Genomic DNA, 27,042 nt, shown 5'->3' with positions numbered 1-27,042 from the left:
GCAACACTACTAATTTAAATTAGATTTATTAAAAAACTTAAAAAATTACAATTATGATCAAAATGTTCGGGTTTTGTAACAAATAACTTTTTTATAGCTTCATTTCTTAAGAGTCAAGACTCTGTAACATAACTTAATGAAAGAAAATAACATTATTATTTCTTATTTATACTATATAAGATGATTTTTCCTTCTATTTTTGACTTCAATTTGAAAAGAATAGATTTCTGCCTTAATTTTGTAATTTTTTAAAACACGATTTAATACGTTAGAAATACTTTTCTGTTCCTTCGAAGTCTCGAAGGGTTTGGACCGTCATCTTGACAAAATTACTGTGAATCTTTGGCAGCAAAATACTTTTAATTGCAAAATCCAAATCTGTCAAATTGGTTACACCAAAAAGATTTAAACACTCTTGTCGAAATTCTTCTCTTAAAGTTTTCTGCACAACTTTGCACATTGCAGAACTCACGAGGCAACAGAATTTATAATCCTTGTCCAATTCCACACGGTTGTTATAAAGGATTTCGGAATCTCGGAAATACGTAAATTTCACTTCAGGGTTAAGATTCTTGAACGAGCTTATTTCTTGCAAAAGACGTTCTTCAAAAGCTCTCAAGTTACATGCAATTATGCTTGGCTGAAAATGAAGTAAAACCACTTTTAATATATCTATCGATTTATATAATTTGAGAAAAATATCTACCTGAAATTCCGCGTGGAATTTCACGTGGAAATTTAAATGGAATTCCACGTAAATTTATCCAAAGAAGTACCTCTACCTTTTTACATAATTCTCAATCCTTATGATAGAAAGAAATAGAGAATATGTATCCCATTTTATCCCGCTGAAAATATAAATTCACGTCTATCTTTTTCAGTGCCGCCTTTTATATCCCATTCTGTGTTTTATCAATCCACGTCTATCCTTTTTTGTCAGTCTGTCAATCTAAATTCCCGCCTCTCTTTTTCCATCTCCTCTTCTTTTGCCTCATCCTATTCTATATCTATCAACATCTATCTTTTTCAATCCCCTCTTCTCTATCCCATCCTATTCTTCATCTATCCACGTTGGTCTTTTACTATCTCTATGTCAATCTATATTTCCGTTTATCTTTTTCAATCTTTTTTATTCTATATTATCCTATCCTTTATCTATCCACGAGAATATTTTTCTATCTCTCTGTCAATCTGAATTCACGTCTATCCATATCAATATCTTCTATTCTATCTTATCCTATCCTTTATCTATCAACGGCTATCTTTTTACATTCTCATCAAGAGAAGGTATTAGATTTGTGTAAAATTAGCCCCCCCCCCTCCCGTTTTTGTCAAATGTCCACGTTTTGAGACCCCCTGAATCCGAAAAACAGTTTTTTACGATAACAGATTTGATTGGCCTTTGGTATACTCTTTTAGTGTCCTAAAATAAAGGTCAAGTTCGTTAGCCAACCATTTTGGGTGAAAATTCAAAAAGTACGCTTATTTTGAAAATTTTTGAGACCACTTTTTTTTAAATTCAAAAATTGTCTGTACGAATTATGATAGCATTCAATCAGACGAACAATTTCTCCTAATGACTTTTTTTTATAAAACCAAATTTTACCACAATTATAGCATTTACAAAATTTTAAAAAACAAACTAAAATGAACATTTTAAGCCAAATAACGCATGATATGGAAAAATGTCATAAGAAGAAAACTGTTTCTTTTTCAATGTCCTACAAGATTGTTCAAACAAGTTTTTGATTTAAAAAACAAATTGAAAATTCCAATTTTGACAGAATAAAAAAGAATGAAAAATAAAATAATTACATTTTACGGTTAAAATGTGCAAAATGGGTAAAAAGGTGACTGAACAAAAATTGTGCATTTCAAAAAGATCTACAAATTTGTTATAGATAACTTTTTGATAGCATGTATATTTTGTGTTTTAATTGTGAAACACGATATTAACAATAAAAAATCGGCCCGCTGCGTGGGCACATTCTCATCACAACTTATGTTTTTTAATTTCTTTTTCGTCTCATGTGTGGGTTAACAAAAAATTTACTTTTTTTAAATGTTCTTAATGCTATTTTTCACAAAAAAAAACCAAAGTATCAAAACATTATTCATGGCAAAATAATGAATTTTTACATTCTCATCAAGAGAAGGTATTAGAATTGTGTAAAATCTGCGCTCCCCCCGTTTTTGGCTAATGCCCCTCCCCCCCCTCTCTCTCTGTCTGTCTGACTCTGTGCGTGTGTGTGTGTGTGCGTGTGTGTGTGTGGTTCTGTAGATTTTTAGTTTGTTAGCACGATAACTTTCTAAAGAATTAACAGGTTGGATTGGCCTTTGGTATACTATTGTAGTGTCCTAAACTAAAGTTCAAGTTCGTAAACCAGCTATTTTGGATGAAAATTTAAAAAGTGAGCACGTTTTCAAAATTTTTGAAACCACCTTTTTTTCAAGATTTCAAAATTCTATGAACGGTTATTCATAGTACTAAGAAACTCAAATAATTTATCCTTATGACTTTTTTCTATAAAAACAAAATTATCAGAGTTAGAGAATTTTCAAAATCCAAAAAAACAAACTAAAATGAACATTTTAAGCCAAACAACGCACGCTATGAAAAGCCACAAAAAGAAAAACGTCGCTTTTTGAAAGCCCTACAAGCTTATGATAACTTTTTTAATTTGGTCTAATAGTTAAAAATTCCAAATTTGACTGTACCAAAATTAATGAAAAATCCAAAAATTCCATTTTTTGGTTTAACTATGCAAGATACCAAAAAAATTAATAAGCTAAAATTGCGCGCCCTGGAAAGAACTACAAATTGATAATAAATCACTTTTCGATAGGATGCATAGATTTTGTTTTTACTCGTAAAAAAAAAAACTTTTAAAATAAAAAAATTAAATTTTTGTGGACTAGCGACACAAGCTACGGAAAAAAATGAGACAAAACTTGTTCATCAAAAAAAGAGCTATAATTTTAGATAGGACACGTAGTTTTTGCTTTAGACGTATAAATTAACATTCGAAATAACAATATAAAATTTTTTTGAAAATGACACAACGTACAAACTAAAATTAACAGACAAAAAATGTTCGCCTGAAAAAATCTATGAATTTATTATTAATCATTTTTAGATAGGACGAGTAGATTTTTTCTTTTAATTGTAAAAAATAAGATTAAAAATAAAAAAATTAAATTTTTGGAAAAAGGACAGAAAAGACGAAAGAGAACACAGGATCCTGTATAGGACCCTATATTGGTCCCTGTATTGGATCCTGTATTAGTCCTTATACATACGCACAGTATTTTTTATTTAATCGTAAAAAACTAGATTAAAAATAAAAATAAATGATAAAAACAAGGAAATAAGAATTAGTATTATTCGCAATTTTTATGCATATTATGAATTGTAATGATATAAATTTATTGAAATGATACATGTTTCAGCGCAGCTTAAAATACAATTTAAAGCAAAATAAGAAACAAATATAAAAATAATGATGATAAATACAATTTGTTCTTTATTTTGCAATTTTTGAATAAGCAATCCCAGTCAGAGTTACATAAGAAATGTATCATATTTAATATAAAAGTATTGTGTATAATGTAGAAAAGTTGACATTTTGGACAAATTGAGTGCGAAGCACGAGATACGTGATGAGAATGTGTTGGTTAAAGCCGAAAGCGCTTTAACAAAATAGAGTTCAAAATCACAAAATTACAGTTGTCTGTCCGTTGACCTTTGATTTTAAAAGGTGTGACCACGAATGCAGGAGATAGATAAAGACCGAGCGCGTAGCGCGAGGTAAATACAGAATCAAGCGCCAAGCGCGAGATAAATGTACAATCGAGCGCGAAGCGCGAGAACCACCAGTAACCAACAGCGAGCCGCGCGCGACGAGAATGTGCCCGCTACGTGGGCACATTTTTCTATATATTTTTCACTTTATATTCACATCTATCTTTTTTCAATACCTTCTTCTCTATCTCGTCGTATCATACATTATTCAACTTTTATTTTTTCCTATCCATTTTTTGATCTAAATATTCACGTCTATCTTTTTCAACCCCCTCTTCTCTATCACATCCTATCCTTCATCAATCATCTATCCACGTTAATCTTTCAATACCTCTCTGCAAATATAAATTTTGATTTATCCCTTTCAATCTCCACTATTCTACCTTATCCTATCCTTTATCTATCCACGTGAATATTTGTTTATCTTTCCGTCAATCTAAATTCACGTCTATCTTTTTCCATATTCTCTTCCCTATCTCATCGTATCATAATTCTATCAACATGTATCTTTTACAATCTAAATGCACTTATATCGTTGTCGATCCCCTCTTCTCTATCTCATCCTACTCTTCATCTATCCACGTTGATCTTTTACAATCTCTCTGACAATCTAAATTTTCGTCTATATTTTTCCATCTCCTCTATTATATCTTATCCCATACTTTATCTATCCACGTCAATATTTTTCTATCTCTCTGTCAATCTAATTTTGCGCATATCTTGTTCAATGCCCTCTTCTCTATCTCATCCTATCCTAAATCTCTCCACGTCAATATTTTTCTAGCTCACTGTCACTATGAGTTCCCGTCTATCTTTCTCAAACTCGTCTTCTCTATTTTATCCTATATTACATCTATTAATATCTACCTTCTTTTTTTGTCAATCCAAATTTATGTCCATATCTTTTTCAATCCTCTCTTTTCGATCCCATCCTATCCTTTATCTATCCACGTCAACCTGAATGTTTTTTTCTGTTAGGTACCTGACGGCAAAAGTAACTTTGATCGGGTAAGAATTTATTAAAATTGAACAATATTTGTTTTTATTCTGAGCATTTTTTAAATTAAAAGTAAAATTATTTTTATTTTAGGTCATTTTAAAATAATAACTGTGCGAATATTATTTAAGCATATAAACATTTAATAATTTTATTTAAAAATGAAAAAATAAAATAAAGGGGAAGAATTTAAATTGCAAAGTTTCAAATTTAAATTTAAGTTTAGCACTTCGAAATTAGAAGAATTCAGGGCTATTTCAAAGAATTCAGTTTATCGAATTAGTTTTGAATATTTGATTTATAATTACTTATTTTAAATTACCAGTAAAATAATTCTCAATATTACAAAATGTTAGTTTTCTTTAATTAATTTGTTTGATCGAATGTGTTAAGAACGTAATACTTTAGAGGGAAACATTTGAATAGAATTGAAATTAAATAGGAGAGTTCAATTATGAATCAATTAATTTTGAGTTATTTTAGAATTGATAAAAGTTTATAAATTTCAATGGGATGTTTAGATTTATTTAACTAGTAAGGCTTTCGATTTGAAACGTTTCAATTTTTAACATTTTTAATATTCGAACTACAGTTTTATTCAATCTGAAAAATCTTTAGTTAATTTATATTTAAAGTTCATCGAATTGAACGTATTTTATCACCTTGTTTTAAATTGCATTATATCATTTAATATGTAATTAGTAATATTTCAAGTGATTGAGTAGATTTTTCTTCTAGAAATTTGTAAAATGCCCGGTAAGAATATAAATACACCGTCTTTTCTCAATTTTCCCCGGTATCAAAAATTCCCTATCATTTCCCGGTTTACTTGACGTCCTGTTTATGCGACCTCCCTGATTTATGGATAAATTCACAAGGAAATCCAATATTCCTTTTTATTTATTTAGATAATGAATTTTCAACAATAATTCATGAACCATCTACCTTTAATTTAACAGAAAGATATTCTTTGAGGTAAGGAAATTCGTTTGTACCCCCTTCAGATCTTTTCAGTGCCCATTGACGATCTTCATTGTGGACTGCTTCTACATGAAGAAAATGATTCTCAGTCTTCAGAATCAATTTCGCACAATATTGGGACATTGCATCCAAAATTCTTTCATAATGTTCCTTTTTCCATTTACCACAATGGGAAAAATGTACTAAGTAACCATTTCCTTCCTTCACTAATTTTACATTCATTCTCAAAAATTGCGAAACAACCTTTCCATGAATTTTCGACTTTATTCTTAGTTCTAAACATATTTCGAACATCTGGAAAACAGGTTTCTCATAAATATTTAAATTTCGTACCTAATTCTATTAAATTATTTTTTTAGTTATGTATTCAAGCATAACAATTATTTTTTCTGGTTGATACTTGAAATAAAACAGTTTTGTTTTTGAAATTTGAACTGTAAATACAGCATAGAATAATACTTATAATACAGAATGTAGATAATTTTAGTATGAAATTATAGTAAATGCGTCTAAGAATTTTTATTTCCTAACATAAAACATATTAACAATTTAAAAATCAATTGTCAAACCAATTTTAATTATTTTTTTTTTAAATCTGAAACAATAATGAATAATATTTCGAATTGACAGCGTTTGAAATAAGAAAAATATTATTTTGTATTAAAAATTTCAAAATTAAACAATTTTAGATTAGCTAAAATTATGAAAAAATGAAAATATTTCGAATGAAGTGAAATGGAATTGAACCTGTATCACTTCTAAACAAAAACGTTTAAAATTGGATTATTTGCAATTAAAAGTGTTTGACATTGAAAATTTTGTAATCAGAAGCTCATGAAATAAAAAAAATGCAAACTAAAATGTCCAAAATTAGATATCATTGAAAAGGAGTTGAAATTGTATCATTTCTGTTTCAAACATTTTTTACTTTAAAAATTTGATTATTAATTGAAGAATCTCAAAATTTATTAATTTCAGAATAAAACTTCTAAAATAGGAGAAAAATAAAGCGTTAAAATGGGAGTATTTTTAGTTTGGAATTTAAAAAATTCAATCATTTAAAATGCAAACCACCTGAACTTGTATCATTTCTAAATAAAGCCGTTTAAAATTGAAAGTTTGCAATTCAAAGTGTTTGAAATTGAAAATTTTCTAATTAGAAGCTATCGAAATAAAAATATTTCAAATTAAAAGTTTCAAAATCAGACAATATCATTAGAAAAGACTTGAAATTGTATAATTTCCATTTGAAATTTTTTAATGAAAAGATTTTATTTTCGAATGCAGAATCTCAAAATTTATTAATTTCAGATTAAAATGTCTAAAATAGAAAAAATTTAAAACGTTAAAAATGGAGTACTTTCAGATGGGGATTTAGAAAATTGAATCATTTAAAATGCAAGAGACCTAAAAATAAAACTGAATAGTTAAACATCTTCAATTTTTGTATTTAAATTATTTTCAATTTGAAGCGATTAAAATTAATTTGAAATAAAAAAGTAAACTGAATAATAAAAGTCAAAGCTTCTGAAAATCTAAAATTTTAAGTTTTTGTTACGTACAAAATATTATAATTTAACATTTAAATTAATTTAAAAAAATTTTCTAAAATGCAAAAATAAATTTATCGTGATTTTCAATGTTAATAATGGAATGATTTTCAATTATTTCAAGTAAACTTAAATCGTATGAAAGCTAACAATTTCTCTCGCCCCGCGAGCTGAGAATGGTGTAATTTTATTTTTAAGTGTTTTAATTTTAAAATACACAATTTTAAATTTTAACATCTTATAATCGTTTAGTTTTTAACATCTAATTTAGCGAAATATTAGTCATTCTTGAAATGATCTGTTTATAGATTTTTAAAATTTTAATTATTTTTCAAAATTTTCAAATAAAACTTTGATAATTTTAAGATATTAACATGAAAATTTTAAAATAAAAAAATACTATAAAACAAGATTACTATAGGGTTGTTCTTATTCATACTTGATGGAATTTTATTTGAGAATTTCTCTGCTCTAACCCCCCCCCCCCCCCCCCCCCCCCGTGTTTTGTTCTTATGACAATAACAAAATTTATCCAAGCAAAGACCATGAAGTTTCGCATTGATTACAAAAACATATTTATTTAAAAATGTTCCCATAAATTTATTGTTCAAACAATTTAGATTTGTTTAAGCATTTTTTCAGGAAAGTCATGATATGAACGTATTTTCGAGACCTTAAGCGTACTTTAATCAATTATTACAATAAAATAATTTTTTTCAATAATTTTAAAATTATATAAATAATATTTTTTTGTTCAAGTAAGCATAGTTTTCAAAAAAAAAGCAGAAGAAATATATTATCTCGACAAATTTTCGACAGATTTTAATATTTCTAATTGCTAATTTGAATAAGAATACTTATTAAGAATACTTGTAAATGTTTAAACAAATTTGAATTTGTTTAAACAATTGTACTTTTTAAAATATAATATGATATAAATATAATTTTATAATTATTTAAACAAATTATACCATTGTAACAATTGATTAAAGAACTCATAACGTCTATAAAATTCGTTCATTTCGCGACTTACCTGAAAAACAATATAAAACAAATTTAAATTCTTTGAACAATTAAAATTTATTTAACAGATGACAGGGTGTTCTCAAATGCCCTTTTAGTGATTGATTATGTAACAAAAACTTTTAAAGAGCGTTAATATACCACAATATTAAGTAAAATTCAAATTTGTCACTTATGGCGTTTTCTTTAGGGCCCAAAAATGTGGCTGAAAATCATTCAGTTGCAAAATTTTAAATTAATTCTTATTTTCTGGCGAATTCTAAATGATATACTACAATACTTAATTATTTGTAACATATTATCGCGTTTATATCTTAGATTTGATAGTTTTTGTGTGAACCCTAAATATCAATCAAATAAATTTAAATAAAGATTATTTTTTTTAGTATTCTAACAAAACTGGGATTGAGAGGAAAGATATTCGAAAAGTAAAAAATAAAGGTCACCCTAATGTATGTATACGATTCCATTTTCAAATAAAAAGTAATTAAATTTTCAATGCGTAGTTCTTAATTTTTAAAACAAAATTTTCAGTGTTTTGAATTTATTCTGGAGGCATTTGATTGAAAATTGTTAAGTAATTACGAACGCCATTTAACTGAAAATTTGAAACCATCAAGTTTTTCAATTTGATATTGTACGATTTCAAGGAATTGAAAAAAAAAATTTTTTTTGTCAAATTAAATAAAATTTTAACAGATTTAATATTGTAACTGTCCTGAAATATTTAATATTTGAATTTGACCCTACATTACTTTTAAACCTGAAATTGGAAAACTCCAAAAATTTTGAAAGTATGAACCAAATATTCTCTCATTCAAGCTTTTCAATTACAAAATTAATACTTTGAAAATCAACGATAAATAGGCATTTCCATATTAATATGTTCCAAATACATTTATAATAATTCTGATTTACTATTCTAACCCGTTTTATAAGAGCCACAAATTCGCCAGCGCCCAAGGTTCTCACAAAGTCCATTTCGAGAGCTACAATTTTATAATGTTCTTCCTTCAACTATTCCAACCACTTCCAAAAGTTCCAGCTCTTTCAAAAGTAATTTTTTGTATTTATTCGAAATCGAAACCGTTTTCCCTGGTGTTAACTTTTGAAACTAAAACAAACTGCTCTCCATTGGTAAAGTATTGTTGGTAAGGTAGATCATCACCAGACCAGGTGTTCCGATGGTTCATGATTCCAGCTCCAGGAACTTGAATCTCGATTAACTCCGTCAACGCATGTCAACGTGTGTCCACTCAAAGGCAGAGTCAGGAATGGGAGGACTGGAGTAGTGAGTATCAAAGAGCTAATTAGATGTCACGCAGATTTCGATGAAAAATAGTTGTCGACACCGTTTTGTGTTCGACAACAAATCACCAAACGTGGTGTCCTGTCATTTTCGTGCTTCAAAAGCAGCCTAGATCAAATGACAGAGGAGGAAGGAAAAGTAGCGGCTCCTCCGCGCAAGATTCGTCACCGGTAAGTTTTTAGCATTTTTTTCTCGTTCCAGAATCTCGCTTTTGTCGAAATATCTCTGAAAGCCCGCTTCTCGCCTCATGAAAGTTTCCAATTATGTCATGATCGGGTCATATTCGAAAGAATTATTGTGTGGCCAGTAGACCAGGTGACGCGGTTTCCATGTTTCTTGGTTAACTATTTTCAACCAATCACTGATAGAGAAGAACCTCGCCTGATTACTCTCCGACTCTGATCCACCAATCCCTGCTCCTAATCTATCTCTAAACAAACAAATTGAGGAAACTGAATGACCAATTTTTTATATATATTTCTTTAGATTTTTAATAAAAAATAGATCGATAGACAGAAAAAGAGACAAAAACAATTTTAATTAGTAAAATAACTTCGATCCTGAACAAAACAACAAATAAACATTTTAATTTTACTATCAGTCAAAGTTTTAATAGGCATAATTATTTTATACTAAATATACTAATATGTACTTATGTGCAAATTAAAAGGGTTCATTCACAAAAAACGAGATAAGTGAGGTTACTGAAAAATTTATCACGGATTTTGTGAATGGGCCTAAAGTGGTTGCATTTATTTTATTTCAAAAAGGAATAATAATTGTGACTTGGAACAGGGAATGAATAAGATTTTTTTTTCAAATGCACGTAAGGAATTACAATTGGACTTGAGACTATGAATTTTCAGAAAGAATTATAATTCTAAATGCGACAGGAATGTCAGTAGGGATACATAATTTTGAGTTTAGGGCAGGAAATTTCCGTGAAGAATTGTAACTTTTATTTTGGGACAAGGAATTTTACTAAAGAATTATAATTTTTTGTGCAATTGCAGAATAGGGAATTCGGTAAATAAATATAGTTTTGAACAGAAGATTCCGTAAATAATTATAGTTTTGACTGGAGCAGGCAATTTCTGTAAAAAATTGAAATTTTTACTTTGGGACAGGGAATTTTCGTAAAGAATTATAGTTTTGACAATGGAACAGGTAATTTCTGTAAAGATTTGGAATTTTAACATTAGGACAAGGAATTTCCATAAATAATTATAATTTTGACTGGAACAGCCAATTTTTGTAAAAAAAATTGGAATTTTCTCTTTCAGACAGGGAGTTTTAGTAAAGAAATACAATTTTGATAATTGGGACAGGTAATTTCCGTAAAAAATTGTGATTTTTACTTTTGAGCAGGGAATTTCGTAAATAATTATATTTCTTAATGTAAAACCGGAAATTTCTGTAAAGAATGATCATTTTCACCTGGTTACCGGGGAATTTCAGGTAAGAACTATAATTTTGACTTTGGAAAATAGAACTTCTTAAATACTGACAATTTGATCTTGGAACAGGAAATTTTTGACATGTAACGGGGAATTTGAAAAATAATTGAAATTTTCATTTCTAAAACGAAATGTCTACGACTGTGTGCACCAAAAAATGCAGCTAATCGTATCGAAGTTGCTGTACACATAACCACAAATTTTTTTTTTTTAAATAATTGTTTGCCAATAAAAATTGGCTAGAATTTTAAAGGATTTGCTAATTTCGGAATTATAATAAAAACTGTTGATATAAATATAATTCCTACTTGGAACAGAAAATTTTCGAAATGAATTTAATTTCCAATTGGGACAGGTAATTTCCGTAAAAAATTATAATTTGAATTGGAACAGGGGATTTTTTACACGGAACGGAAATTGCGTGACCAGTTGCAATGCTTGCAATAAGGGGAGAAGCACCAGAAAAATTATTATCCAAGCGTCTCATGATATCTAAATTTTTAAGTTCAAAATATTAAAATTAATAAACTATATGTACATGAAGTTCCGAACGTTCAATCGAACGAAATATTTTTGCCCATTTATGTTTTACCCATAAATATTGTTGCAACTGCAATTTAAAATATGCATTATAATTCTGTTTTAATAATACATTATTTCTTATGTAAATTAACAAACATTTGAGCACTTTTTCTGTTTCACAAAGTCATCAGTAAAAAATGGCGTTCATTTGAACGTTCAGAACTTCAAGCACATAAAAACTGTGGGCTTGTAAACAACTACGTGATGCAACTTTTTTCTTTTTGCAGTTTTTTTCTATGAATATCTTTAATATTAAAATTGAAGAAGGAGGGAAATAAATTATGTTTTAAAACATAAATCGTTACAACTCAGTCAAATATGATTAAAATTGTTTCAAATTTGGTATACACACGCATTATTAGTATACCCTGAAGATTTCTATAAAATAGAGAAAAATTAAACTGCCTATTGTTTAATATAATAGAATGATAAATTGAGAGTTGAAAAAACGTTGGATTAATTATGACTTTAAAGAGAGAATACATCAATAAAATGTAAAAAAAACGTTCCCGTAAAGAATTATAATTTTGTCTTGGAGCAGGTTTTTTATACATGGAACGTGAAATTTCGGGAAATAATTTATCATTCTGATTAAGAAGCTGGAAATGAAATAAAGCACCTGTTCAAATTAAGAATTTTAATTCTTTGCAAAATTCTCTGTTAAAATCTTTTGAACTATATTTCAAATTGACGTGCAAAAATGAACTACTTACTGGAATAAAATTGGAAAATGATCGGGAATTTAAAATCATTCGTCTGGTAGAAACCCTGGTTATTTTTTCCTCTAATATAAATGTTTAACATTTTGTTGTGCGTGTGTTTTTTAAAAAAATACGTATATAGAAGTGTATTGACAGCCTTAAACGAAAATTTTATTGAACTAATTCTAAGTGTTTAAAAGAGTATTCCCATACATTGAAAAGATTAATGAATTGGTGAAAAGACTTGACGCGCTATATATACCGTTGATTTAGCCATATAAAGGCAAAACTAAATGCAGTTAGATATGGATTGAAGTGGTTCAAAGAACACGTCCCGCATTAGTTTCAATAAACCATTGCCAAGATAATCATTTTTCTGCTCTACATTTTATCAAATCTTTTCCTCAAGCTTTGGTATCATAATTGATTTCGGTGTCAAAAAATAATAAATTTAAATTCATTTAATTACAATTAAGTCATTTATTTTCATAAATGAGACTTCAATTTTTTATTTAATTTAAATATAGTTTTATTAAAATGATATTTTTATTTGTATTAAAAATTGGACTAAAGAGTTGTTTGTTAAATTCGCATAAGGAAGAGGACTATTTTTAATTACAATATTTATATATTTAATGTTGAATATTTCAGCAACATTTTATTTGTAGAGCTTCTGTTTTTGAAGCCATTACTGTTCAATTATTAAAAAACAATAGAAATAAAAAATTTCAATTGAAGAGGAAGAGATTTCTCGCTTGAAATATATCGATATGGTATAAATTTAATGTTTATTCGATATTTGTCTGAAGTGATTTAATGAAAATAAAATGTAAACTCCCGTCCTTCGAATTAAGCAGCGATCCCTATGTTTAGTTCGGACGAGACTGCGAGAAGAAAAACATCGTTGTCGTTTCAGTTTTCGTCTGCAAATTTTCGCGGAAAATTTTCGAAAATTTTTGAAAGAAATGTATTAGAAAATAATTGTTTCTAATTGTGAATTTCGTGCAATCAGTGTATAATTGTTTTTTTATAATTTTAAACATTGATTTCAATTTTGTTTTGTGTTAAGACAATCTATCGTTGACTGGCATAGTGTCAACGATTGACTGATGCTTGTATATTTAGAACATTGATAAATTGGAAACACTGCATATAAGGTTTAAACAATCGCTAATTATTATTATAATTTTATTTTTATCATTGAAAAATCTCACAGAAACAAGTATTTTTCATAGAAATTGTTTTGAGTTGAGATAAATTTACATAGTTTTAAATTCTGATCCAAACCTTGGATGTTGAACTTCATGCTAGGAAACAAGTTTTTCTACGAAATTCGATTCATAGTATTTTTCAATTCCATTATGTATCAATAGACATTATCATTTCAAATTTATAGCGATTTAATAAAAAATGGTCAAAATATGTATGCTCCAAACTACTTTGTTTCTTTTTACGACACTGTAAACAACAGTAAGCAGGAAACATTACTGACCGCACTTTACTTACAGGAGTCTTATCACTCATTATGCAATCATTATCGTATTAATTTTATCAGTTCAGAAACAGCATCGTCATAGGAAAATTAATTTGTATATATTTACAGTGACTTAGGAAGTTCAATAGGAAACAAATTAAAGCAAAGAAACGTCAGAGATATTAAATAATATTCTGTTGTGATTATTGGGCCACTTTTTATTTATCTACATAAGCAGAATTTATATTTTTCCACTCTAGAAATTCCAGACAAATGTTAAACATATTTCAGGTCTCATTAGACTAACAAATATCTTGTAATTTGAATGTGATGGAAATGTAATTAAAGTAAATTTTCTGAAAGTATATTTTTCCCATTAATTTCTAATTATCTACCAATATTAGTGACTGCCATATCGCCATAGAAATGACTCAGCGTTTTGTTTTTATGATCAATAAGCCATCGAGATTTATGCCATGAAAGTCGAATTGCAATAAAATATTATCAGCATTCATCGTTCAGGTTTCGAGCAGGCTTTGGCCCACGTTCCATTGGCGTGACCATCGGAAGGTCAGATAATATCAAGACTACTTGAATTAATTTTTAAATCGTCAAAAAAGTAATTAAATTGCTCTGAAGAAGAGCGCGTGATCGATGATAGCGATTTAATTCCAGTGACTAATTTTAGTGAAAGTTTATGGAGTTTTCCTCCGTATACCTGCGTTGTTGGGATTTAATTTCCGCCTATTTCAAATCTTATAGCATCCAATTGATCTAACTTCTGAAAGTGATGAAACACCTTGAAGGTTTAAAATAGTACCTTTATTTAAAAAGTTATTAAAATAATTTCGAATGAAGCTTTATTGTCGAAGGCATTTTTATTCGTATAAACAGGCCATTAATATCGAACTTGAAAAGTTGAGCAACATTTAGCATAACTTTTTAAACGACAATCCACGGTTGTTGCACGTGCTGTCTACATTGTTCTGAAGTTTCGTGATAATAATATGACTGCAATTCTTATTTACTTCACTTTTTTGCGAATGACTTTATCTTTGCTGAAACAAATCAACTCTTGAACATGGAATTTTAATTTAACTAATTTAAATCTGCCCTTTTTAAAATTAAAGATACATTTCATTATATTGGTTTCGACTGATTCTTCTTAGCTTTTTAAAGTTATGACTCTTCTACGCAATAAGAATAAAAAGTCGTTTTCACTAACAAAGAATAGATAATTTATACATCAACTACCGGTAATTTGAAAGCAGATTTGTATATAGTCATCATCTCCTTAATTAAATTTAATAAGTAGATGATACTGAAATTTATAATTTGTAATAAAAGTAAGATATTTAAATATCGAAATTTGTAGAGGATTTCTCTAAAATTTGAGCGATCTCTTCAAAAGACCATCCTAACTTCAGACAGTTCCTTTTATATTTTTAAAGAATATTTTAGACTTTTTCCTTTTTTTTTCTTAAATTTATGTTCTATACTTTAATTTATTAATTCTTTTAAATCGCAGGACCGTGACACCAAAAGTTTTTTGATCATTTTTCTCGAAACCAGTTGATCATTTTTTTTGAATAAATTTTCTCTTAATCCGATATTCTAAAGGATTTTTCATTAAAACTATAGGAAAAGCAAAGTCTAAAGTTCTTTTATTTAAAAATAAATTCTTGATCCGAAGGTGTCAGTATAAAAGAGAAAAATTTCGCGCATTCGGTCATGCGATTTAAAAATTAATGATTCGTTATTTGTTCTAAATCTTTTCTTGGTTTATTTATTTTTCACTTTTATTTCACAGACAGATTCGAATAGAAAAGTGGAAATCAACCAATACTTGCTCGTGAGATATTTACCTGATTAACTTCCTGACTGACTGATCATCATTGTAGGTCGTACGTACAATCACGAGAAAACTAAGTCCAAAACACGCGTAGAAACACTTCTCGACCCCTTGATCCCATCGTCCGGTCATTCTGGGGACACTTCGCCACTTGCTGATTCGCTTATGAACCACTTCAACTTCCTCAGTCCGTAATTGGCCGTCTGCGAGGACACCAGGAAAAAAAGAGGAAGTCATGGTGCTCTACCCTCGATCGTATGTCTGACTATATTTTCTCATATCCATCAACGAACTTGGAACCAAAAAGAAAGGTCCTCTTTCTACAAGAATCAGAAGCTTGGATCAAGATAAAACTGTAGAAAAAAGAATAATAGAGAGGATCAAGAAAAATTGAGACAAGCCTCGCCAAGGTCCTCAGGCTCTTCTCAAGAAAGCTGGTATGCTTCGGAGTCTTCTGGATGCTTTCACCGGTACATCTTACCCGCATGAAAAAAAATCAGCATTTCGCTTTTGGTGGAGGTCCTGGAAAAATTAATCATCGCTTTATTAATTTTCTGATGTGGATTCTCTGAGTTTTGTTATCGTGAGTGATATAAAGTGCTCTTCTATTCTTGAAGCTTGTGCAAGGTTCCAAAATTGTGGAAAGAGTGTTAGAGAATTTGTGTATAAGGGTTTCTATATTCTAAACCTTTTTCCAAAATTCGTTTCATTTGAGAAAACTTATTTTCTGGCAGAAGCTCTCATGACTAGTGAGAATTAAAAATTTAATTTAATTTGCAGGCCTCGCAGATCGGTCCCTATATAACCTATTGTACCCTATATTCATTTGAGGTTTCTAAAGAACCCTATTTTCAATATTTGGTCCCTATGGTATCGTATGTGCAGCCCATCATATAACTTGTAATAATGTAACTTTTTAAAAAAATAAATTAATACATGGGTTAATCACTATTCAATTCAGGTGTATACCTATTTCTGAATTATCTTGAATGCTTTTGCAATTTTTCAAGGCATTAATAAAAGTGCCAAAGTTTTTTTTTATGAATTCCAATAATTTAAACGGATTTCAACGCGTTTAAAATATTTTAAGATGCAAGCTTTTTTTAAATTTTGCAAGAATTTGAGTGATTTTACAGGACCAATAAGGTTTTAATTTTATTTTTAAAAAGATTTCCCAGAATTTCAATGATTTTAAGGGATCTTAAGGGTCTTAATGTATTCTATTTAATTTCCCAGAATTTCATGAAATATTGCCAGATTTCATAGAATTTCACGGGATTTAATAATACACGGGTCACTAACAGTTTCTGGAATGAGATCGTAGAAGCGGTGAAGCGAAAAATTTCTAGTAGTGTTCTTTAGAGCAAGTCTTCAAATGACAGTCAAAGGATCCAGAGCTGTAAAAGTTTAAATGCAGACTTTTTTAAAGGTTACAATACAGATTGCTGAATCCCTGAATTCTTTTAATTTTTGGGAATTATTTTTAAAAAAATGATTCACTTGAATTCTTCTAAGTTTGTTCAATTCTACTTATTTCAGTGGATTTTTTTGAATTTTTTAAAAGTTTTTATTAAATTGATTCTGAGGATCAATTAAAAAAGTTATCAAAGGATTTTAAATATTTAAAAATATTGTAAAACAATTTTCAGGCATTTTCACGAACTTCAAAAAGTTTTAAGGGATTTCTAAAGATTCAAAGGATTTGAAATATTTTAGAAAATTTGAAAAGATTCCCAGGACTTTTTTTATTTGTTTCAATAGTTGCAATGAATTTCAAAGACTTTGAAATATTTTAGAGTATTTTAAAACATTCCAAGAGATTTCAACAATTTTAAAAGATTTTCAAGGATTTCAATAAGTTTAAGGGACTTTAATGATTTTAATGGATTTCACAGCGATTTCAAACAAAAAGATAGGTGTTTCGTAGATTTTCAAAGATTTGAAGAAATTTAAAAATATTTGTTTGCAATTAATTTGGAAATCGTCCTGAATTTTTATCAATTGATCTTGAATTCTTTTGCATTTTTCTAAGTTCACTCCATTCTATTAAATTCAATAGTTACTAAAAAATTTTTGTTTCATTTGTCTGAAGTCTGTAAAACTCACATTAAATTCTTAGACATTACATAAAATTCTTTTGAATTCTCTTCAATTTAATTTTTGTTATGAATTTCATCGAATTTTTCTCATTTCCCTTAAAATTTACTGAAATCAATTACATTTTTTTGATTTGTGAAATTATTTCCAATTCATTTGAATTATTTTTTGTCTAAAAATTGGTAGGGTTTCAAAAATTTTAAGAGATTTGAACTTATTTTTAGAAATTCACCCTGAATTCTTAATAATTTCCCCTGGATTCCTTTTAATTTTTTTGAATTCTCTCCAATTTTTTTAATTTACTCAATTCTACTCCCTTCAATTTTTTTTAAATCTTTGAATGTATTTGTTTAATTAATCCTGAATTCTTTTAACCTCACCTTGAATTCTCTGGCATTCCATCAAATTGTTTTGAATGCCATTGCATTTTTCTAAGCTCATTTCAAAGTTACTGAATTCATTGAAGTTTTTTCATATTTTAAAATTGTTTTCCATTTAATTAAATTTATGGTAATTCAGTCTGCAGGGACCGGGAAATGACCATGAATGTAGTTTTTGACCGGGAATTTTACAAATTTGTAGAGAAAAAAAAACATTCGTCTAACTTTGATTTCAACCGTTTTTTAAGTAATTAGTTAAATTGAGATCTTTTTCAATTATGATATCATTCAATCTAGAATGCGCAATTCGAAAATCTTTGACCTTACATATTTTTTATTTCAGATTTCTAAGCTTACATTAGAATTAAAAGAATTTTACAAAGCAGTTTTAAAGACATCAAAAATTAGAAGTTAGGAGCGTTTAAAATCAAAGATTTTTGATAACAAACGTTTTAAGTTGATCAAGTGTGAATATAAATTAATTGATGACTTAAAATTAAATTCACTAAAAGATTTGAAAAATAAATAATAATTGATTGTACAAAACTGAAACTTTATTAACTATTTTTAATTTTGAAATAAAGAATTAAGAAATTTAATTTCAATTAAGACATTTCAATTTCTTTTTAAAAACTTCAATTTCAATTAAGAAAAAGAACAATTAATTAATATTTAGAGATATCTGACTTCATTTAAAATCAGTAATTATAAATTAAATATTCACAACTAAACAAAAAAACTGAACTTTAAAAGTTACAATTTTATTGTTCTATTTAACAAAATTTCCCACATTACCCCACGGTCTAATTTAAAACAAAATCTTGGTTTTGGCAGATTTTGAACCAGAAATTCATAGGCTTTTTAAGAATTTATCAGGCTTCAAAAGGATATTTTTTAATATTGCTAGGAAAATTATAAATGATTTTCATTTTTAAAAATTACTTGAAATTCGAATAATTTTAAAAGCTATTTAAAATTTATCCAGAATAATAAAATTGTGACTTGGAACCCGAGAATTTTCGAATTTTTCTATTTAAAAAATTGTTTCTAACTCATTTGAATTCTCTTGAATTTACCTTAAATGGTCTTGAAGTCATGAATTTATCCTGAATTTGATACCCTTTAAGCCCGAAAAAGTACCCTATGAATGTGAAACCAAAAAAAAGTACCCTTTGTTCCCTATATTTTATCCCATAGGGACTGTGAGGCCTGCATTTCAATAAAGTGCCTGAACTTTTAAAATAAAGGAAAAACTGAGCTCTGTTTAACATGTAAGTGAAATCGAAATTGTTTCTCATCAAGGTTTCTACTGTTATATTAAAGAATTAAAAATTATGTGAACTGATGACGTATTACACACTTGCATTATCATTTACATGTGGCTTAATACTGATTGTCTGTGTTTAACGAATTTCACTTTTAAAAAATCGGCATTCTTCCAAAGTTAAAATTATTTTTCGAATAATTGGAGAAACAACATTTTACCAATTTATAAATAAAGACTGAAAACTAATCATTATTTCAAATATTTTGTAACATTTTTTGATTAAAAATCGAGGCGAAGGTTTCAGCAACTGAAACGATGGCAAAGTGTTTAGTTCCCTATGATTTAGGTAAACATGTTTTTATTGGAATGACATCTTTAACAATGTATACTCATGAAGCACACAGTGCTAAGAATAGCTTCTTTTCATATTTTTAGTTCAGCCTTCACTGTCTTGGAAAAAAACAGAATTCTTTATATTTAATTTTGGATAAAATTCAAAGAAATGTAACGCTATTTGAAGAATAATTGGAATATTCCACCAAAAGCCAATGCATCATTCAAACTCGAAGCCTCACTCATTTGCTTGTCTCATCTGCGAAACTATTATTCACCAACCTGTTTGTCTACTAACAACTAACAAATAACCATCATGATTACAATCAAAATCTTCTCTAACAACTTGTACTGGGAAATGAATTAAAATGTTGCGGATAATCACTTTGGGAAAAATGGCATGGAGTGAAATTTGATAAATCCAGGAGTGGTTTCTTCATGACTTTTTGGCCTTCCTGGATTGTTGAAATGACGATCGGGAGGTTTATATTATTGCTCGAAAATTATTTTGAAGGTAACACCGTCCGAAAAGACAAGTCTCGTCAGGTGTCGACAGATAGCGCGTCCGAGGACGAGGAAGGAGGAAACGAGATCAAGGATTATCAAAATCAATCACAGGACAAGATGACGGACGCTGCAGTGAGCTTCGTCCTCGGGGACCCAGATCCCATGGAGGAACTCGAAAGAGAGGACAGTTTTGCAGACTCTAATGGCATTGAAAGGCTTCAGCAACAACCAATCCTTCCGGGATTGGTCGAACGTCGAAAGCGTCTCAGGTGAATGTTTTTCTATGATTTTCAACAAGTTTTGCCCCGAAACAAATTTAAACAGGAAAAGGATAACAGATGGTATTCACGATGAATTTTCCGAAGAGAAATTAATTTTCATCTTGTGTGAAATATTCATTTTGAAAGTTTCCAATATCGCAAATTATTGGAATTACAGCCTAAAAGATCTACACATTTTTAGAAGAAAAATCACCCAATCACTTGAATTAACACAAGTTTCATATCACATGATACAATGCAGTTTGAAATAAGTTCCATTGTTAACTTCTTCAATTACGAAATCATTTAGTTTGCAATCCGTAATTCTCAAATCTTTCACTTTAAAAATTTCCGATGTTAGTTTTACATTTTTAAGCGTACATTTTAAATTTAAAGAATTTTAAGTGCAGTGTGGAAGACTTCAACAATGAAAAATTAAAAGCGTTTGAAATTTGAAGTTTTGGATATAAAGTTTCTTTTTTTTTTATTTGTGCTTCCTCATAGGTATCAAATAAATTAGGGATTTCCCTACAAAAAATGAACACTTTCTATATTTTTTAAGTTTGTCTCTGGTAGTGTTGTGTTAAAAAAAAGTTAACCTCGTTTACACAATATAACCTTTTTTTTAACTGTAAAAGTCGCTATTCCTTTAACATGAAAGGTCATCTAGTTTCGTTAGTAGGTCAATCGACGCATTTTAGTGACGCGAATAATTACATTATGTACAGTACTATTATATTCCTAATGTCAAGAAAAGTGTCTTCTTATAAGCTAGGTAAATAATTTTATTTAGAAATTAAAAAGCAGTATTGGTAGGTCATGAAAGGCTGTTTAATATGTCAATTAATGCGTCTCGAAAATGCCAACAGACACGTCATGTACACTTCTGTTGTATTCCTAATATTAAAAGAAATTTTTCCTCGGCTACAGTTCCTGTGGCCGAAATATACTGAAATATGTTTAAAAAGTAGATATTAGAATTTCGTAATTACAAATCTCCCTCGATAAGAAAGCAATATAAATGATTGATTCATGATTTATAAAATTGAAGTGTAGTTCTAGTATTCAAAATTGAACAATAATTGATTTTACAGAACGATTCTGAATCTGTTCAATAATAAAACACTTTTAATCAATTACGATCAATTACGATTTCAATCGTTCCGTTTTTAGAATTTTAAATTTATAAGTGAAAATTTTGAATCTTGAAATTACTTAAATTGAAACTAATATAACAATGATAACGTATTTATATTTTTTAAACGAAAATCTTTAAATTATTACATTTTAAAAAGTTTAAAATTTTACAGTTTAACGGCATCTAATTTAAAATTGTTGGATTGAAAGTTTCAAAAGCTTTTATTTTATACGTGTAAATTATTGAGCGTAGGAATGTCATAATTCTGAATTAAAATTTCTTTAAGCTTCAATTTTCAAATTCAAAAGAGTTCAACTTTTAAGTGCTTTAATTTTCAGTTCAGTTTTGATTACTTCAAATAAAAAATGTTTGGCTTTTGGCGGTCGAATTTTTGAATTTCAATCACCGTGAAAAATGTTTGTGATCCGGGAAAAAGCGGGAAATTATGGCGATTTTTTTCCCTTAATTAACATGGCCACTTTGAAAGTCTTAACCTTTAAAGTTGTCTACTTTAAAATGATATTCCATTCTATAATTAATAATTAAACATGAAAATTCAATAAACTTCTATCTATAATAAATGAATTTATTTCGAAAAGGGAATTAGGAATCTCGCTTTTAAATTTGTATTAAATGTCCAAACTAATTTTCCTCAGGTAAAAAATTTTAGGAAAAGCTAATTTAGAGTGCCTATTCCCAAGTCACCTTATTGACCCTCAAAATGAATATTTACCAGTTTACTTGTTCGAACATTGAAAGATGCAATGACACCAACCTCGAACATTGGTCATTTTAAAGCGATAGTTTCATACTGTTTGAGAGTTTCCTGATCCAATCTTTATTTTTAAAGAGAAAGTGCAATTGACTTCGTGGTTTTGATGTCTGCATTCTTTAAAAATATAATTTTAATTATTATAAAGAGTCGACTTTATCTTTTCAGAGGCCAAACTATTTTTTCCAGCATCTCTTTTTATTTTCATTCAAATCATTTGTTATTCTACAGAAATTCTAAAACGAAATTAGGGTGCTATCCAAACATTTTACCTCAAATTTTCACGACCCTGAATTTAGCTATACATATAAATTTGAAAATTGGGGAATTTATTTAAACAAAAGTAATTGTCCAATCAAAAAAATAAAAACATATCTGAATTCGGCTCAGCCATACCTCTAGGTGATTTTCGAATTATGCAAAAATAATGATTTTCAAACAATTTTATTGTTATAAACAAATGGAAACGCAATATAAACCAACGTAATAGCTGAAAAATATTTTTAACCACATTAATGCATAGTTCAATAAATTACCCCTAGGTAATTTTTTAATGAACGAAAAAAAATTATTATTTAAACAAATAGAATGTTTATACTTTTTTTTTTCGTTATTCACGATTTAATATGCAACAATGCTAAGTAAAACCTGATAACGCAAACTAAATAAAAATAATAGTATTTTGAGCTTCAACCAAACAAACTAAAGTTAATACTTTATCCATCAAACATTGTTTATATCCCCTCCACTCTCACTGAATGCCGAAAAAGCCTTTTCAAATAAATTTCTATATTCAGACATATAGCCAGAACGAACAAATTGTGACAGAAAAAAACTGAAGGTATCGTTGAAGGCCTCTCATCCATATCTCTAGGTGATTTTTGAATAATTAAAAAAATATATTATTTAAACAATGATATTGTTTATAATACCTATAATTTATTTAAACAATCAGTGAACAACAATTCGAACTGACTGACAACTTGATATCTAATATGGAATATTTTAGAATAGAAATAAATTTTTCAAAATGCAAAAATTCCAATTTAAACATTGTATTTACCCCCTCCCTCTTGTTCGAAAAAACCCTTGAACCTAAATTTTAAAATTGGGAACTAGAGCTAGAATGAACTAATTGTCCCAGAAAAAAACTGAAGGTATCATTGAAGGCCTCTCATCCATATCTCTAGGTGATGTTTGAATCATTGAAAAAAATTATTATTTAAACAATGATATTGTTTATAGTATTTATAATTTGTTAAAACAATCAGTGAACAACAATTCCAACTGACTGACAACTAGATATCTAATATGGAATATTTTAAAAAGGAAATAAATTTTTAAAATGCAAAAATTCCACTTTAAACATTGTTTTTACCCCCTCCAATTTGACTCGAAAAATTCATTAAAAATGATTTCTAAAATTGGGAACTATAGCTAGAACGAACTAATTGTCCCAGAAAAAAGCTGAAGGTATCGTTTAAACAAATTATTAATACTATAAACAATATCATTGTTTAAATAATAATTTTTTTCAATGATTCAAAAATCACCTAGAGATATAGATGAGAGGCCTTCAACGATGCCTTCAGTTTTTTCTGGGACAATCAGTTCGTTCTAGCTATAGTTCCCAATTTTAAAAATCATTTTCAATGGATTTGTCGAGTCAGAGTGGAGGGGGTAAAAACAATGTTTAAATTTGAATTTTTGCATTTTAAATAATTTATTTCTATTCTAAAATATTCCAGATTAGATATCTAGTTGTCAGTCAGTTCGAATTGCTATTCACTGATTGTTTGAATAAATTATAAATATTATAAACAATGTCATTGTTTAAATAATAATTTTTTTTCAATGATTCAAAAATCACCTAGAGATATGGATGAGAGGCCTTCAACGATACCTTCAGTTTTTTCTGGGACAATCAGTTCGTTCTAGCTATAGTTCTCAATTTTCAAAATCATTTTCAATGGATTTTTCGAGTCAGAGTGGAGGGGGTAAAAACAATGTTTAAATTGGAATTTTTGCATTTTGAAAAATTTATTTCTATTCTAAAATATTCCAGATTAGATATCTAGTTTTCAGTCAGTTCGAATTGCTATTTACTGATTGTTTGAATAAATTATAAATATTATAAACAATGTCATTGTTTAAATAATAATTTTTTTTCAATGATTCAAAAATCACCTAGAGATATGGATGAGAGGCCTTTAACGATACCTTCAGTTTTTTCTGGGACAATCAGTTCGTTCTAGCTATAGTTCCCAATTTTAAAAATCATTTTCAATGGATTTGTCGAGTCAGATTGGAGGGGGTAAAAACAATGTTTAAAGTGGAATTTTTGCATTCTGAAAAATTTATTTCCATTTTAAAATATTCCATATTAGATATATAGTCATCAGTCAGTTGGAATTGTTGTTCACTGATTGATTTAACAAATTATAAATACTATAAACAATATCATTGTTTAAATAATAATTGTTTTTTCAATGATTCAAAAGTCACCTAGAGATATGGATGAGAGGTCTTCAACGATACCTTCAGTTTTTTTTCTGGGAGAATTAGTTCGTTCTACCTCTAGTTCCCAATTTTAAAATTTATGTTCAAGGGTTTTTTCGAACAAGAGGGAGGGGGTAAAAACAATGTTTAAATTGCAATTTTTGCATTTTGAAAAATTTATTTCTATTCTAAAATATTCCAGATTAGATATCAAGTTGTCAGTCAGTTCGAATTGTTGTTCACTGATTGTTTAAATAAATTATAGGTATTATGAACAATATCATTGTTTAAATAATATATTTTTTTAATTATTTAAAAATCACCTAGAGATATGGATGAGAGTACTACAATTTGAAATTGTTTTTTTTTTCAACGTCAAATTGTTTTATAAAATAAATTCTTATTAGCTGTTAAATTTTTCCTTTCAATGATTTTAAATGTTGTTATTAGGGTATTAAACGGGAATAAAAATTCGAACTGGAAATTACATTTAAAGTTCTCGACAATGTGATATTTTATATTAATTTTGATAAAAAGACAAAAAGACAATGATATATATAATTTGTGTTTTCCAAAGAGAACTTTCTTTTGCAAGAGATTTTTAATTTGAATACTCATAATTTAAGATTTTTAAAAATAATGATTTTTTTTTAAATTAACTTTATATTACATTCTCGAAATCAGGACTTCGTCTTCTTTTAAGTATTATATTTTTACTCAGTATGAAAAAAAAAACATTTTTCACTAAATAATTATATACACAGCGTAGCGCAGTATATGAGCGATACCTTATGTAACAAAAATTAATGGAAAATTCTGGCATATTCGCGCAGAAGAAAAATGTTGCTCTAAAATGCTTGCAGTTATTGTAAGAGTGGTATAACAGATATTACTGAAGGTAATATATGTTTAATTAATTATTTATATTTGCTATAATATAATAATTATCATTTTTTTTAAATAACTAAAATAAATAAAGATACAATTTGGACTTTTTCCGTAGAAAAAGTTTTATCATGCAAACAAATTGTTTAATAGTGTGTTTAGAATATCAGTGATTCATTTAAGTTAATGAACAATTATTGATAATGAGTTCATAAAAATAAAAATAAATGATTGTGGACAATTTTTAATTAACTACAAGATTATCATAACAAATTTTTGAATCTTTTTATAAAATCAAAAATTTGAATTTTGATCGGACAAAAAATAATGAAAATTCATTAACTCCATTTTATGGTCAAACCAAGTAAGATACGAAAAATATAAATTAACGAAAATTGTGCCCCTAAAAACATCTGCATGAAACACTTCTTTATATGATAAGTGGTTTTTGTTTTATTCGTAAAAAACAAAATTGAAAATTAAGAAAAGAAAATTTGTTGACAAACGACACAAGCTGCGAAAAAAATGAGACAGAAGGAGTTCAACCAAAAAGGATCTACAAATTTTTTATAAATGATTTTTTCATAGGAGTCGTAGTTTTTGTTTTCGTAAAAAAAAATATTAAAAATTGAAAAATTAAATTTGTTGAGAAACGATACAAGTTATGAAAATTTTTTAATAATCCCCCAGCGGGTAGATTTTTTCAGATATATTTAAACACGTCATTTTTAGGAATACCTGTAGCAATTGAGGCGATCAAGGGAGATTCAAATCGGAAAGAATCAAACAATTTAATATTTTGTGATGAAAAGTGTGTAAAATAATAATTTAATTGCACTTTTAATAAAAAAAAACAACACTTTTTACCTTAAATTACTAATTTTTCCGACCTTTTAATTAAATTTATTAATAACAGCTGAGTGAATGAATGAATAAACCAATTATCTTTGCTCCATAAGTCCCCATGTATTGATTAAAGACGATTTATAATACAGAAAACGAAAATAAATTGAAACAATTATTTTCTGAATTTTCTGAAAATATAATCATTTACAGAAGTACAAAATCACGAAACTATATACGGGGCATTATTCCTCAACTGCCCCAACTCAAAAAGTCATGTTTTTCGATTGTCTCTAAATTCTGGGAATATGTTCGCCTACCCAACAGTAGTTA

At 28.1% G+C, this 27,042-nt stretch overlaps 2 protein-coding genes across 7 annotated transcripts in view; one reads left to right on the top strand and one right to left on the bottom strand.

Moving 5' to 3' along the window:
* Positions 1–206: 206 nt before the first annotated feature.
* On the bottom strand, positions 207–9,655 carry LOC117175874. The gene is made up of 3 exons (XM_033365682.1): positions 9,281–9,655; positions 5,745–6,074; positions 207–640 (listed from the first exon to the last, which is right to left on the bottom strand). The coding sequence occupies exons 1-3, from the start codon at positions 9,332–9,334 to the stop codon at positions 269–271; spliced, it is 756 nt and encodes a 251-aa protein (XP_033221573.1). The 5' UTR covers positions 9,335–9,655; the 3' UTR covers positions 207–268.
* Positions 9,656–9,716: 61 nt separating this feature from the next.
* The window catches only part of LOC117175872 (acetyl-CoA carboxylase), a 109,487-nt gene continuing 92,161 nt past the window's right edge, over positions 9,717–27,042 (top strand). Inside the window, exons 1-3 of one of the 6 annotated variants that reach the window (XM_033365676.1) lie at positions 9,717–9,832; positions 15,778–16,198; positions 20,320–20,581. In XM_033365676.1, the coding sequence (XP_033221567.1) occupies positions 16,168–16,198; positions 20,320–20,581 (293 nt within the window). In that variant the 5' untranslated portion in view covers positions 9,717–9,832; positions 15,778–16,167. The other 5 variants (XM_033365679.1, XM_033365674.1, XM_033365677.1 and 2 more) reach the window with 5 other exon arrangements.

Source organism: Belonocnema kinseyi, chromosome 7, assembly GCF_010883055.1.
Source record: "Belonocnema kinseyi isolate 2016_QV_RU_SX_M_011 chromosome 7, B_treatae_v1, whole genome shotgun sequence".
Taxonomy (NCBI): Eukaryota; Metazoa; Arthropoda; class Insecta; order Hymenoptera; family Cynipidae; genus Belonocnema; species Belonocnema kinseyi.
Note: the sequence above shows the minus strand (reverse complement) of the source record. Positions and strands in the feature narration are given on the sequence as shown.

What these genes read in the sequence shown, in the direction of transcription:
- LOC117175874 (XM_033365682.1), bottom strand. Translation starts at nt 9,334, where the DNA reads ATGGACTTTGTGAGAACCTTGGGCGCTGGCGAATTTGTGGCTCTTATA. An exon ending in TTGTGGCTCTTATAAAACGG is followed by an intron (nt 6,075 to 9,280) that starts GTTAGAATAGTA and finishes CCTGTTTTCCAG; the next exon opens with ATGTTCGAAATATGTTTAGA. An exon ending in ATCTTTCTGTTAAATTAAAG is followed by an intron (nt 641 to 5,744) that starts GTAGATGGTTCA and finishes CTTCATTTTCAG; the next exon opens with CCAAGCATAATTGCATGTAA.